This window comes from Notamacropus eugenii, chromosome 4 (genome assembly GCF_028372415.1).
Source record: "Notamacropus eugenii isolate mMacEug1 chromosome 4, mMacEug1.pri_v2, whole genome shotgun sequence".
Classification (NCBI taxonomy): Eukaryota; Metazoa; Chordata; class Mammalia; order Diprotodontia; family Macropodidae; genus Notamacropus; species Notamacropus eugenii.
Window position 1 is genome coordinate 329,341,998 of NC_092875.1, and position 15,165 is coordinate 329,357,162.

At 37.7% G+C, this 15,165-nt stretch overlaps 1 protein-coding gene and 1 long non-coding RNA gene across 6 annotated transcripts in view; one reads left to right on the forward strand and one right to left on the reverse strand.

The window, feature by feature from the left end:
• LOC140501508 (uncharacterized) overlaps window positions 1–1,846 on the forward strand; it is a 50,013-nt gene extending 48,167 nt beyond the window's left edge. Inside the window, exon 3 of the long non-coding RNA XR_011966210.1 lies at window positions 1,583–1,846. This is a non-coding gene — a long non-coding RNA (uncharacterized lncRNA). The remainder of the gene's footprint in view (window positions 1–1,582) is intronic.
• The window catches only part of SETBP1 (SET binding protein 1), a 505,913-nt gene that overhangs the window by 255,308 nt on the left and 235,440 nt on the right, over window positions 1–15,165 (reverse strand). For all 5 annotated transcript variants that reach the window (XM_072605257.1, XM_072605253.1, XM_072605254.1 and 2 more), the window contains exon 3: window positions 11,905–11,958. In XM_072605257.1, coding sequence (XP_072461358.1) covers window positions 11,905–11,958 — 54 coding nt within the window. The remainder of the gene's footprint in view (window positions 1–11,904; window positions 11,959–15,165) is intronic.

Consider the following 15,165-nt stretch of genomic DNA (forward strand, 5'->3'; position numbering starts at 1 on the left):
ATAATTTCTTCAAAATTAGAATGGAGCAAATGGAAGCTAATGATTTTATGAGAAATCAAAGCAAAACCAAAAAAATGAAAAAATAGAAGACAATGTAAAATATCCCATTGGGAAAACAACTGACCTAGAAAATGGACCCAAGAGAAATAATTAAAAAATTATTGGTCTACCTGAAAACCATGATTTTAAAAAGAGCCTACACATCATCTTTCAAGAAATTGTCAAGGAAAACTGCCTTAATATTCTAGAACCAGAGGGTAAAATAGAAATGGAAAGAATCCACTGATCACCTCCTGAAAAAGATCACAAAAGGAAAACTCCTAGGAACATGGTAGCCAAATTCCAGAGATTCCAGGTCAAGGAGAAAATATTACAAGCAGACAAAAAGAAACAATTCAAGTACTGTGGAAACACAATCAGGATAACAGAAAATTTAGCAGCTTCTGCACTATAGGATTGAGGATTTAGAATATGATATTCCAGAGGTCAAAAGAGCTAGAATTAAAACCAAGAATCACCTACCCAGTACTTCAGGGGAAAAACATGGAATTTCAATGAAATAAAAGACTTTCAAGCATTCTTGCTAAAAAGACTAGTGCTGAATAGAAAATTTGACTTTCAAATACAAGAATCAAGCAAAGCATGAAAAGGTAAACAGGAAAAAGAAACTATAAGGGACTTACTAAAGTTGAACTGTTTACATTCCACCATGGAAAGATGATATTTGTAACTCATGAGACTTTTCTCAGTATTAGGGTAATTGGAGGGAATGTGTGTGTATATGTGTGTCTATGTATGTTTAAGTGTGTATGTATAGCTATATATGTATATATGTATGTATATATGTATATATGTGTATGTACATATATGTATATATGTATATGTATGTGTGTGTGTATATATATATAGGTCTACCTATAAGGAAGGGGTAACTGTAAGCAAACACTTTAGTAGAGGGGCAGGTCAAAGAAGAGAATAGATAAATGGAGGGTGGGGCAGGATAAAAGGACATATAGTTACTCTTTCACAGCATGAATGTTATGAAAATGTTTTGCATGACTACACATGTATAAACAATATAGAATTGCTTGCCTTCTCAATGAGGGTGGGTGAGGGGGGAAGAGAGAGAATTTTGAGCTCAAAGCTTTAAAAATGAACATTAAAAATTATTTTTACATGCAACTATGAAATACTATGTATACGCAATGGGGTATAGAAATCTAACTTGCCCTATAGGAAAATAGAAGGGAAGGGGATGGGGGAGTGGGGATAGAAAGGAGGGTAGACTGGAGGAAAGGATGACCAGAATATATGCTGTCCTGAGTTGGTGAGAAAATCTGAATTCAAAATTTTATCAAAGTGAATGTTCGAAACTGAAAATAAATTTAATTCGAAAAAAATGATCATATTAACATTAACCAATTTCTCCACTGCTACTACTGATAGTACTGGTGATGGGGTCTGATTTGTTCTAATTTTGAATCTTCATCATCAGCACTATATTCCACTTCATTTCATTCCTCAAATGCAGCTCACCCCACTGTCTTTTTGTTTATATAAAAGCCTTATCATTTGATTTCAGAGCTCACTGATCCCTGTGCAAACTGAAAGAGAGAATGTCCTGCATATCTGCTATACCAGTTTGGAAGAAAGAAAAATAGAATCTATGATATGTGGGAAGATGTAATGAAAACACTATCACTACAGCAAGCTTGGAGAGAGAGAGAGAGATAACCTACAAAGGAACACAACACATCAACCAGTCAGTACTAAACAAATATCACTGACACAAATGAGACCAGCATTAAAAAAATAAAGACCAAAAACTGGAACAAAGGTTCACAGATCATAGGATTATAGATAGTATAGATATAAAGTTAAAAGGGAGCTCAGAAAATGAAGGAAAAGATGAATAGTAGTAATCTTTTATAAACATTCTAAGGTTTGGGAGAAGTTCCTTCTAGAAGCAAGAAGACTGGCCAGATAAGCTAAGTGAATATTCCAGGATTAGCCAACTACTAGACAATCTTGAGATAATCAGTTTAGTCAGTGAGAAACATTAGTCTTTACTGATTCAGGAAATAAGCCAGAAGATCAAACTTTCTCTTTCTTGAAGAAGGTAGTAAATTTCAAGTAATTTAGGACACATTTCTAACGTGTCATACAATGATTAACCACCATGGCATCATAGAAAAACTACTCCAAATTCAGTCAGGAGTCATCTAAGTGACCATAAGCAATTTATTTCTCTTTTATTTCCTCTTCTGTAGAATGGATTGCCATTTTTCTCTTACATAAAATGAGAAGGTTTAGGTGAAGCATGGTAGCAGGATCCTGTAATCCCTTTCTACTGGGAAGGCTGATGCTGCTGAATTACTTAAGTGCCACAGTCCCATGGTAGAGTAGAGTTAAGAGCTGATTGGGTATCTACATTAAATCCAGCACCATAATGGGGAGCCTCTAGAAGCAGGGGAGTACTAGGCTGTCTACAGAAGGGTGAACCAGTCCAGATCAGAAATGTGGCAGATCAAAGCTTCTATGTTAATCAGCTGTGAAACTGAATCTTTGAGCAGCCACTATACATTCCAGGCAGAACAAGATAGGGTCACTGCTGAAAGAGCAATGTAGAGGGTAAATGCTTAAATGTAAATCTGGGCAGCTAAATAAGGTTAAAGAATGACATCTTTTAAAGGACTCTGATAACTATTCATTCAAAAACTTGCTAACTAGATCCTGGGCATTTTTGAATTGCCCATGCCTGGAACTCCCTCCCTCTTCATTTCTGTCTCCTGACTTCCCTAGCTTACTTCAAATTCCAGCTAGAATTCCACCATTTACAAGAAGCTTTTCCGGATGTTCCTTAATTCTGGCAACTTCCCTCTGCTGATGATCTCCAAATGAATACAACTGTCCAGACACGTTGATTTGCTTGTTGTCTTTCCCTTACATGGTGAACTCCTGCAGGGCGGGTACTGTCTTTTGCCTTTATTTGTATTCCCAGTATTTAACACAGTGCCTAGCACAAAGCAGGCACTTAATAAATGCTTAATAAGTGACTGACTACCATGGATTTATCATCTGCTGAATGGCCTTGGGTCAATGACCTAAACCCTTCTCACTCTTCACTTTTCTGTGCCATCATTGATTTTTAGCTTCTAAAGAAAGTACACAATCCTACCTCTGTACTTGAGGTCTGCAGAAGAAATATAAACAAAAACAGCCCAAAAGTTAGAAATGAGAATTATAGTGAAAAGAGAGAAGCATGAAAATACTTATATAAACTAATGGAAAGTAAAATAGGCAAAACCAGGGATACAGTATACACAATGACATTAATAATAAAATTGTATATACTATAACATACCATGACTACAATAATATAAACATGAAGAACAATATGAACAAGATTATCAAAACTGAATGCTGTGAAATTACAATGACCAAATTTATACCTAAAGAAAAGATATGAGAGGGCACTTCCCCATCCCCCAACACATCCACACTTCTTGGCAGAGGTGAGATCCTATGGCTATGAAAAACTTCAGATAGCATCAAGCTTTTGTGATGTATTAAGTTTGTTGAATTGTCTTTGCATCCCCCCCCCTCCCCCTTAGGTCTTCTTTGTTATAAGCAATCACTTCTTGGAGGTGGGAAGGAAAGCGGAAAATGTACATAATATAAAGACAAAAGATAGCAATCATTTTTTTTTTTAAATTGCCAGATAGTCCCTTTGTCAGGATAGTGAGCATCACAAATACTCCTCAGAAATCTCCTGGATCATGTGGCTGTTACTGTTGTTGGATGTTTAAGAAAACAAATACGCATACAACACTTTCTCTGGTAACCTGGTAAGGCTCAGGTTATCTTTTGTTATAAGTAAAGAGGTTGCCTTCTGAAATCTCCTAATGATGGAGATTTTCATGTTGACAGTAAAGTCAACATGAGTCAACAGTACAATATGGCAAAACAAAACCAAGTGATTTCACACAGCATTAAGAGGAGTATAGTATCTAGGATGAGAGAAGTGATTTTCTACCAGGAATACCTCTGAATCCATACGGAATGGATACTTCCAACAGAAAGTTGGAAGGTGACTAGAATGGCAAGCAGCCTTTAAGATCAAGCTATAAGAATAAGTGGAGAAGAAAGTGGGGTTATTTAGTCTGAAGAGCAGGAACCATTGGAAGAGGGGGAGCATAATCACCACAGGAAAGTACCTGAGGGGCTATCATGTACAATAAGGATTACATTTATTCCCCTCGGCCCCAGAGAGAGAAAACCTATATCATTATCTATCCTCAAAGAGCCTCTGGACTCCAAGTTTAGAATCTTAATATTTTTGGGAGAAGCATCTACATTGATGGGCATAGTAGGACCTAGAAAATGTGAGCAAACTAGACAATCATATATATCCTGTTCCCCAAGGCCAAGAAATGGGTCCTGACCTATCACAGCAGTCACTAGGAAATGGAATAGCTAAAAAGTTATAATAGAAGAAAGCAAAAACATTTCTATCTTTAGTTGGCAACAGATGTCAAAAAAGTTGTTTTATATAAGCAGAGATTCTATCTGTGCAACTGAGAAAATAGGTCTTTTTAAGAGACTTCGAAATGGTTTGGTAGTTTTTCTCCTACAAATAATATTAGAGTTATTGGTTTTGTTTTCCCCCCCTAGAAAATATTAGACTGTGGACTATGTTTTGAGATCGTTGTACACATTAGTAGGAGAGCTTCATGAAACAACTAGACAGATGAAACCACAATATTTGTTGAATATTTTTAATACCTAACATTATAGAGTTGAGATGAATACTATAATCTCTATTCAAGAATGCCCACTATAGATCCTTCCACCATTAGGAGTAGACGGCCCACATTTATTTCAAAAAAATTCTGAGATAAGCGTGATTTTATAAGCTTTCATGCACAAAACCACTGATTCATCCCACAATCATTTATTGAGAACCTACTGTACGCATGGCAGTTTTCAATGACAGGTACATTTCTATTTAGTTATCTCAGAGCTCTCTGTAAATGGACCACAGAGAGTCACCTCTTGAATGAGAAATGTGGAGATTTAGAGCAACAGATGTTCCGCATTCTTAAAAGGAGGAAAGGTCATGAAAACTCAGCGTATTTTTGTCCCCTCTAGTATCTACCCTGAAAGCAAGTACTGCTGCAGACAAAACTCTCTCAATTGCATAATTTACAGATATTTAAACAGACAACACTCAGGTAAGTAGCAGGTCTTACTAAAAACAACAGATTTTTCTAGCATAAAGGGGACACAAAAAGGAACCTAGAAAAATTAGATCAGTCATATGATTCCTCATTATTATTTATCCTGATAATTTCATTTTGTCTTGTTTCCCCACAGGAAGTTTAGGGTATATAGACTATAAGAAATATCACTCAAAACGGTTTTAGACTTGAGATTAGAGGGATATGGATACAAACTCATCACAATAGTTGCTGGTAAATGCTAAACAAATGCCTCTCTGAAAAATATACACGACAAACTTTAAAGTTTCAGCTGAATTAACAGTATTTTCGCCAGTTTCTCTTTATTAAATCTAGGTAGCCAGCAAAACAATAAATTAAGGCCTGATTTGTAGTCTTTACTGATTTCTGAGGTGTAAATACTCACAGTGAAAATTTAACAATCACATCTCAGGATTCAAACTGGCTCCTCTGTAGGTCTACATACATTTTGTCTGTTTGTGTGTGTATGTGTATACACACATATACATATGCACATATACACATATATGTATGTAGCTATACACACATTTCCATATTTATATGAAAAGTAGCAATGGTAGGTGCAAAAAGTTCGAATTTATTTGGATTATAGATAAACATAACCCCTGGTATTTGTCTTAGATTACTCCTATAGATACCTGACAGTCAGCACCACTTTTAAAAAGAAAAGTGGTCAAAGATCAAAGCCAAAGGTTCTGGTCTAGCTTCTCAGACCTACCAGGATACTGGAAGGGGCAAAGTGAGAGGGAGGGCTAGGGCTGGAGCAAAGGGTCATGCCTTCATGTCCTGGCAACCAGAGCTATATGGGAAGACCAAGGTCTCTACCCTTGTTTATGGCTCTCTGCCCAGTCAATCTTGAGGAAGGCTCCTGGACAACCCAATGGTACAGAGAGGGATAGGGTCTATCTGGCAGAGCCAGGTGGGGCATGGTGAGGGAGGATCTTAGAACATTAAGAGAGGGAAAGCAATTTAGAGCTCATCTAGTCTAACCAGCTCACTTTATAAAGGAAAAGAGCTAAGGTAGAATGACTAGCCCAAAGTCATGTAATCAGGCATAGGCAGACCTGAGTCTAGAGACTCATCTGCATGAAAGATATAAAAAAGGGAAGATGGGAAAAAGCAAAGACATAAAGGTGATCTGGGCAAGGATTAAGACATCCTAAATCTTTAATGCTTTATATAAAATGCAAGTCTATCTCCCTTTTCCAGACCAAGTCCTAAGACATATAAAATCACCAAACCAATTAAACTTTAATGCCTTCTATTGCAATATCATTTTTAAAAAGAAAAGAGGAAATACCTGTTTTTTTTTTCAGACAGAATGATAATCCATAATCTACTTCTTTTTTTTTTGTTGAGGGAAGCATAATGGTGGAGGTGTGAGAAGCAGGACTGACCTTTCCTCCTTTACAGCTATCCAAAGAAGGATTCAATGAAGTTTTCTGAAATACTAGAGCACATAACGCTCTGGGGTGAATAGTGAATGAGAACTCCATCCACTGAGGAATAATCGGGAGAAAAGGCAAGGAGAGTTGTTTTGTATTTGAAATAGACAAATTTTTATGCCTTTAAAAATGGACCAGAATGTCACTGCTTGCACTTTGGGTTGGATTTCACAGTACTGGTTTGCATTGCTAAGCAATGAATGGACCAGACCTTGCTCTCTAGGGGAATTTCCTCCCTCCAAAAGCAGAGGATGTTTAGCTGCTCTTTGTTTGCAAGTTACATGCTTATTTTGAGCTACTAACTGTTCTATACTGGAAATAAACAGATCTGAAAAAGTCATACCTTATATTCTCATTGTCTCTTGGCCCAGTCTGAAGATGTGAATGTAAACGCAGCGACAGTGCATTGAAACTCAGTTGGCAATAAATTTATGGCTCTCTACACTTTCAAAACTGAGAGTCATCAAAGATTAGTGAGGCAATCATGACTATTTTCCTTAAGAGGCCATAACAGGCTTCTAGAAAAAAATCCCCTTAAATGCAAGTGAGAAGTGTGGACTGTGTGAAGGCTGACAGGCTCGATTATAGTTATTATGGTGAGAGGTCCATGGTCAACTCCCTCCTGGAAGGCAGTGGCAGTTCCTGGAAGGGAGCATGTTGGTGAATTATTACAGACACCAGGATATGTGAAGCTCAGGTTCATCTGGAGCCCAAAGAGAGAAAAAGAAAATACAGCAGCCAATATTTTGGGGGTAAAGACTGAGGCAGGTGCTGGGGTGGGGGAGGTCAAGATGAAGCACAAGGTTGGGGTGGGGGTTTTGTTGTTTGGAGAGGTATCCAAAATAACACAGTGTTGACTTGAGACACATCTGGGTTTTTCTGATCTGAGAATCACTCTACAGAAACATCTGATCTGGGCATTCCATCCTCAACACAATATTCCCAGGGCTTTTTTCATCTTTGTAACATAAGCCTGGAAGGGGAATAATTAGTTATTTATTGCCTTGTAGCAATGACATAATGGCATAAGAAATATACAACTGAGTTACACCAGTGACCAAGCCGGCCAGAACACAGTAAGCATCTCCCACATCCCTTTTATAGCCTCAAAATACCAGTAACATCCCTAATTTCCTTTTCATGACCTCAAAGTGGTTAGGGAATACCCTAAATAACCCAGACTTCCCATAATGACTTGACTCAGATCTATCCCAAATTCATTCAATGATCACAAAATTCTCTTAGTCTCTCTCTCTCTCTCTCCTTTTCTCATTCTAATATACATTCCTTCAAAAACTTCAAAATGTTAGGGGCAGTAGTTATTATATCTTCTTATCAAACTATCCTTCATCTTACAACTCCATCCCTTACCTCTCCATCTCCTTGATGTGTCCCTCCATTAAACTTTGCATCCCTGGCCATTCTCTACAGCACAGGACGTGCCTTCCTCTCATACCTCACAATACACTAGACTAGAAAGAGTAGACATTTAAAAAAAAATTCTTCACTATCACTTGCAAACCCTCTCTTATTAAAGTAGCTCAAGAATGTCTCTTATGAGGTATTTTACTTCCATATCTCCTTCTCCATATCATGGCAGCTGTTGACTCTTGGTACCCAGGTCATTCTCCTTCCTTTCTCAAGGTGCTTAATACACAATCCCCTTCACAATCTTCCTCTCTCCATTCCAATTCCTGCCCTGATAATTGAAGGGTTCAAATTACATGCTAATACCCCTTTCAGATGCTGTTTCTTCTTAGTTTCATTAACCTCTTCAACTCCTATGATCTATACCTTCACACACCTCAGTCAAACACATGTATGGTTTTACTCTTACACTATTCACTAATCTCAAGGGGTCTAACTCCACAATCCAAAAGTGGGAAATTTCTTTATCTAATCATAACCTCTTGTCTTTCCTTCTCTCTTTGTGTCTTACCCCTCTGAAATCTATTCCCAATCCTTACCTTGATCAATCTGCCATGTCTTGCTTTCCCAGGCACTCAACCCCTTTTAATTCTTAGAAAAATCCCACCACTTTACTTAACTAGTTCAAATTTACACTGTCCTCTACCCTTGAACTCCTCCTCCCTTTGTCCTTTCACTACTCAGTCCTTACATCCTAATCCTAATCCTTCTGCTATCCGCCTTTTCTGCTTCTGTTCTTGGGCTGTAGAACATCACTAGAGAAGTCATACAACTATGGTGCTCACAGAACCTTGTAATTGCTACAAATTTATTTAATCCCTCTCAGTTAGACTTTGTTTCATATTTAACCGAGAAAAAAAAATCCAGGTCACCCATCTTAAACTTTCACTTCTTGATCTCATCTTTCAGATCACTTCAGCATCATTCCCATGTCCAGTCCTTATTTCTCCAGTCCTGCACCTTTACCTGTCTTCTGAGTATCTTCATCTGAAATTCCCACAGTTCACTATGTCCAAAATAGGCTCAATTATCTTTTCCCCTATTTCTTTCCCCATCCACTCTTTTTCTATTCAGGGCAACAACACTTCAGTCACTTAATATCTCAATCTAGGAGTTATCTTCATCTCTTCATTCTCAGTCATTACCCTATATTCAATCAGTTGTCAAGTATTGTTGATTCTACCTCCACAACAACTCTCACCACTATCCTCTTTTCTCCATTCACATGGAGGCCTTCATCATCTCTTCTTTGGATTATTTCAATAGTTCCCTAATTGTTCTCTTCTCCTCCCCTCTCTCCCCTCTCTAATCCATCCCCCATGCAGCTCCGAAAGTGATAGCTCCACCTAAAGAACCTGTCTGATCAGTCCCTTGCTCTAGAAGTATTAATGGCTCCCTAGTACTCTAACAATTAAATAAAAATTCTTCTGTTTGGCTTTTGAAACTTTAATATTTTGGCTCTAGCCTATTTTTTTCAGGTCAATTAAACATTAACCCCAGCTCCCCATAAATACATATACTCTATGTCCCAGTCAAACTGGACTATCTGGTGTTCCCTGGACATAGCATTCTCTTTCTTGGTTCTGCTCCTTGGTATGGACTTGTTCCCATGCCTAGAATTCTCTCCCTCTTCACCTCCAACTCTTGTATCCTTAGCTTCCTTAAAGTATCAGTTCAAGGCCTCTTCGGGTCTCCTCAGTTGTTAATGACCCATCCCATCACGTTTAAGAAAAATTTAAGTGTCCTGTACTTAATTATTGGTGACTATATGATAAACATACCCTCAAGAGAACATAAACTCCTTGAGGGCAGAGATTGTCTGTCTTATACCTGTATACTCAGAACTTATCTAAATCCAGAGAAATAACTGATAAATAGAAGTATGTATAGAATGATTTTACACACACACACACACACACACACACACACACACACACACGCACACACACACGCACACACACACATTTGTGTCTAATGATAGCCATACCGAGGGCAGGGGGTGGGGGTAGGGAGAGGTGAGCAGAGAGAAAAAAAGAATAGCAAGTTATACATAATGGATTTGCAGTTTCATGGGCAATCCTTTTTTTTCTATTCTACTATGTTATGGAAATGCTTGTTTTATTTCTGAAGTTTAGAATAAGATAAATTTAAAAAATAACGTAGCATACAGCAGTCCTTACCAAATGCTTGTCAATTGATTGAGTGTTTCTAATAATGGATGATTATGCCTATTTTGTTTCAATTCTCTAGAATACTTTATGCACTGAAATTAATTTAAATAAATAAGTCCTGAGCAATTTTAGTTGGTCTTATTGTTAAACAATATCAATCTTTCCATAAAAAAAACCCAAACATTTAAAAAAACAGACATTATCCAAAGGGAAGAAAAAGTTGAAGCAGTAAGCTATTTATTTCCCAAAAAGGCATAAAAGTCAGATCTCATCAAAAAATCACAGAAAATTTGAGAGCTACATTGAGGTGAAAGGTTAACCTAATATCCACTTTTTTTGGCAGTATTTGACAAAATGAACAGTAGAATAATAGGACAGATGAAAGTTTGGGATATTTTTGGACATCAAAACACTTGGAAATGAAGTGGTTTAAGTCCTAGCCATGACCTTAATTAAATGCATGACAAATTACTTAACTTTTCTTGGCCTCGGTTTCCCCATTATATAAGAATAATAACCTTTGGCTTACCAATCTAATGATGGTGTTTGAAGAAGTGGCTGAGATAATTTAAGTGCAAGTACATAAGGAAGGCAATAACTGTTTCATAGTATATACATATAAAAGTTTTATAATTTGCTCATCCCCTTGCAGTTGCCATGGGATATGACATATTTCCTCAAGTAAGAGAAAGTAAGCACTTTGTGTGGGGGGAAGGGGAAGGGGTGGTGGAAGTGGTGGTGGCAGATGTTAGGGATTGATATCTACTGAGTTTACGCAAAAAAATGCATTAAAAAAAGCAACAATCACTTTTCAAAAATTATCTCATGTAAGAATATAGGATTCTATGTGTGGATATATGCTGGTCTGAGTTTGAAAATACAGACTATATATATATGTGTGTATGTGTCTATTTGCATGTGTAAATATCTATGTGAGGCCATATGAACAATTCTCTTACCAAAAAAGGGGAAGGAAATATATTTTTACATTTTTACTTGTACAAAAGGAACCTCACCTAGTATATTTGCTCACCCCTTCCTCTTCCCTCAGTTTGCCCAAGGCATCCTTTCAAACAGCCGCCTGGCCAGAGATAATAGGTGGCCCATTTCCCTAACTAGAATCAGCAGCAAATCAACCATCTGCCATTGCAGGGGTCTGAGATTAACCCAGCCACTGGACCATGACTGCAAGGCATTTGCACATTTAGATTACAGAAATTTTAGTCTACCATTCAAAGAGGAGGGGACAGGAAAAAAAAAATGAAGGAAAAGGCCCCCAGGCTCTTTGGGGTTAACCGTTCATAGAGCTTGGTCACCACCTGATAGCCCCACATGCCCAGTTTTTCTCATTACATATTGTTAAGAGGGAGAATGAAAAGACTGTTCTACTAATGATTAAAAATGAGAGTAAAAGACACACATACATACATATATACATACACACAAGCACACCAGGGAATGCCATCTAATGGTTAGTGTCTTGGGTCAACAGACAGGATTTACACTGGAGTTTCTGCTTCCAAATCCATACTGGGGATATAGCCAAATTGTTTGATGTTCTCTTTTCCCAAAACATACAACCAAGTCAATGGAACTTACCTGTGGCTGAAATCCTTTGAGGTCACTGGCTGCGAGGTCATTGGCTGCAAGAAGCTGTGGAAAGACAAAAGAATTCTATTTAAATGACATAGTAAAAATTTTGTGCATAGCCTCTTCAAGATATCTGATCCTCACATCATTCTCATGATACTGTAGGCTTCAAGGCAAGGGCCGAAACGCCAAAGACATATGCTGTCTTAAGCCATGTTCTATGTCCCTAAAATCTACTGAAGGAGTGAGACTTACAGCTGGAGGGGATCTTTCAGGTTACTGAGACCTTATTTGACAGAGAAGGAAACTGAGGCTCAGAGAAGTTTCAGTGACTTTCTGAAAGTCAAAGTAATTAGAGGCAGAGAGAATTTGGATTCAATTCCTCTGAGCCAAAATGTAGGAATTTTTCCAGTGGACCATAATGGCCACACTAATTACCTCACCTTTAGTCATGCCACCCTCCCTATGCCTTCTTTCTCCTGAACCTCTCTACCTCAATCCTACTCATTTTTCAAAAGCCGAATTCGAATAACAACCATCTCTCCAAGAAGCTTTTCCCAACCACCCCAAGCCCCAGTGATCTCTCTTTCTTCTGAATTTTAATATTATGTATTATTTGTACTATTCATTTCATACTAATCGCATAATAATGACAGCATTAATAAAGCATTTTAAGTTTTGCAGAGTACATTGCAAAAATTATCTCATCTTTTTCTCACACAAATGCTAAAAGTTAGGTGCTAGTATCATACACATTTCACAAATTAGGAACTGAAGGAGACAGAGGTAAAGTGATTTGTCCAGGGTCACACAGCTGGTAAATATATGAGGTCAGATTGGAACTCAAGTTGTCCTGATCCTAAGTCCTATGGTCTACCTACTGTGCCACCTATACTGACATATTATCTTTTGCTATCACAGAGTCTTGCAAGAAATTTTATGCCCCTCCAAAGTAGAATGTTAATCCCTGGAGACTTATTCTCAATTAGATAGATAGACAGACAGATAGATAAAAGATAGATAGATAGATAGATAGATAGATAGATAGATAGATAGATAGATGATAGATAGATAGATGATAGATAGATAGATAGATAGATAGATAGATAGATAGATAGATAGACAGATAGATAGATACATGGATGGATGGATGGATGGATGGATAGATAGATACAGAGATAGATAGATAGATAGATAGATAGATAGATAGATAGATAGATAGATAGACAGATAGATAGAGATAGAATGATAGATGGATAGACAGATGGATGGACAGATGGATGGATGGATGGAAGGGTGAAGGAATGGACTGAAGGAACGATTATTATGTACCTACTATGTTGCAGTCGATGTGCTAAGTACTTTACAGATATCTCATAGAGAGAGACAGAAAGAAAAATATGTCTGCATACAACATAATAATTCATACATAGTAGGCAATATATTAGTTAATTGGATGTTTATTGATTTCTTGATAAAATACCTGAGTGTATAACTTTTAAAATAAAGGAAAAGGAAAAAAAAAAAGACTAGGAGGAAAAAAAAGGGACAGATGCTTATTTTGATTCCAGGAGTGTGACTGTTAGCTTTGTTAAGCCTGGAGAGAATCTGTGAAAAATAGGGAAGATTTCATGTTTGCTGTAACAATATTTTGTTTGGTTCAAGAAGGAGAGGGATTCATGCTGGGCATCAGTGCCTACAGCCATTTCAAAAGCTCAACTGGGCTTTGCAGCTTCCCCAAAAAAAGACATCGACGATGAGGCTTAAATGGTGTTAAAGCTGGGAAAGAACTTCAAGCAGGAGACAAAGGAAGGGAAGAGGAAGGAAAGGGAATAAACATTTATGTAATACCTACTATCTGCCAGGCACTGTACTAAGTGTTCTACAAATATTATCTCCTTTTAAAATTTTATAAAGAATGCAAAGGCCCCACCCCACCTCTTAACAATGTGTCCTAGAGTTTAAAGTTAAAGGTAAGAGAGAAAGGAAAGGGGAAGGGGGAAAGAGAGAGAGGGAGACAGAGACAGAGAGAGACACAGAGAGAGGGAAAGAGGGAGGGAGGAGGGAGGGAGAGAAAAGAAGGAAGTAAGGAAGGAAGGAAGGAAGGAAGACCTATTATATGCAAGACATATACCTACCTCCAGTAGATTATAATCTATTTAGTGAGAAAAGTTCAAGTAAAACATAATGAGGCAGTATATTAATATTTAGTGGTACTAACAATGTATCACTGAGTCCTGGGACCCCAGAATCTCTGACAGGAAAAGATGTCAGTGTCATCTTTGACATACTACAAAGACAGGCTATCCTTGATAGATAATTTTTTTATATCCTTGATAGATTATTTTGTGTCTAAATCTTTCACCATTTCCTCCAACTAGAATGTAAGCCTGAAAGTAATCCAGTACTATTGAGACCTTTCAGTCAAAAGACAGATATCCGTGGAGTCCAGAAGTTATTAAAGGGGGGATACACAGCCTTCAAAAGACAGGCTAAGAAGTGTGTCCTGTAAGAGCAGAGCAATGGTGAGGGTGGGGGTGGGGGGTGTTGTGGACTCCCCAGCGCCACTGAGAACTTAACAGGCCAACACAAAAAGAATCAGCAGCATTAAAGCAACAACTGCAAGTATAATTCAAAAAGGAGAAACCCAAAGGAGAAATTAAAAAGAAGATAGCTTTGGCAGAGAAAGGAGAGACCACTGAGCACTTCAAGCATCTTCAAACAGGAATTAGACTGAAGCTATTGATAATACTCAGTTTTTCAAGGACAGAGGGAAGTCCTCCCTGTCCCCCTTCTCATATACTATTTCTCCAACTTCTCTTTTTCCATTCCAGTCCAGTAACAGAAACTGTAATATACTATGCTTACTTCTTTAACTTCAACATTTCCTGTATCTTGCTTTTGTGTCAAACAGAGATCAGGGGTTAGATAAAGCTATACAAAATTTAAATTACAACAGAAAGCCAAAGTTCTCTCTGAATGCTAGGAATTTTTTCTAACTGGGAGCTCTAAGCTATTGCAAATGTATGAATAACTTACTTGGATATAAACTCCTTAAAGCCCCAGAGAAAGAGACCATGGCCATTATTTTACCCCTAGGCTAAAAGTGAGACAGCTGTTGTGAAATAGTTTGGCTTAAAAAACATCTAGCCTCCAACACCACCACCACAACAAGAAATACAAGAAGGGAAATTAAGGAGAAAGAGTTGTAACAAGTGGGAAGGCAAGGGAAGGAGGGAGTGGTGGTGAATTAGGAGAAGACGGTACCTG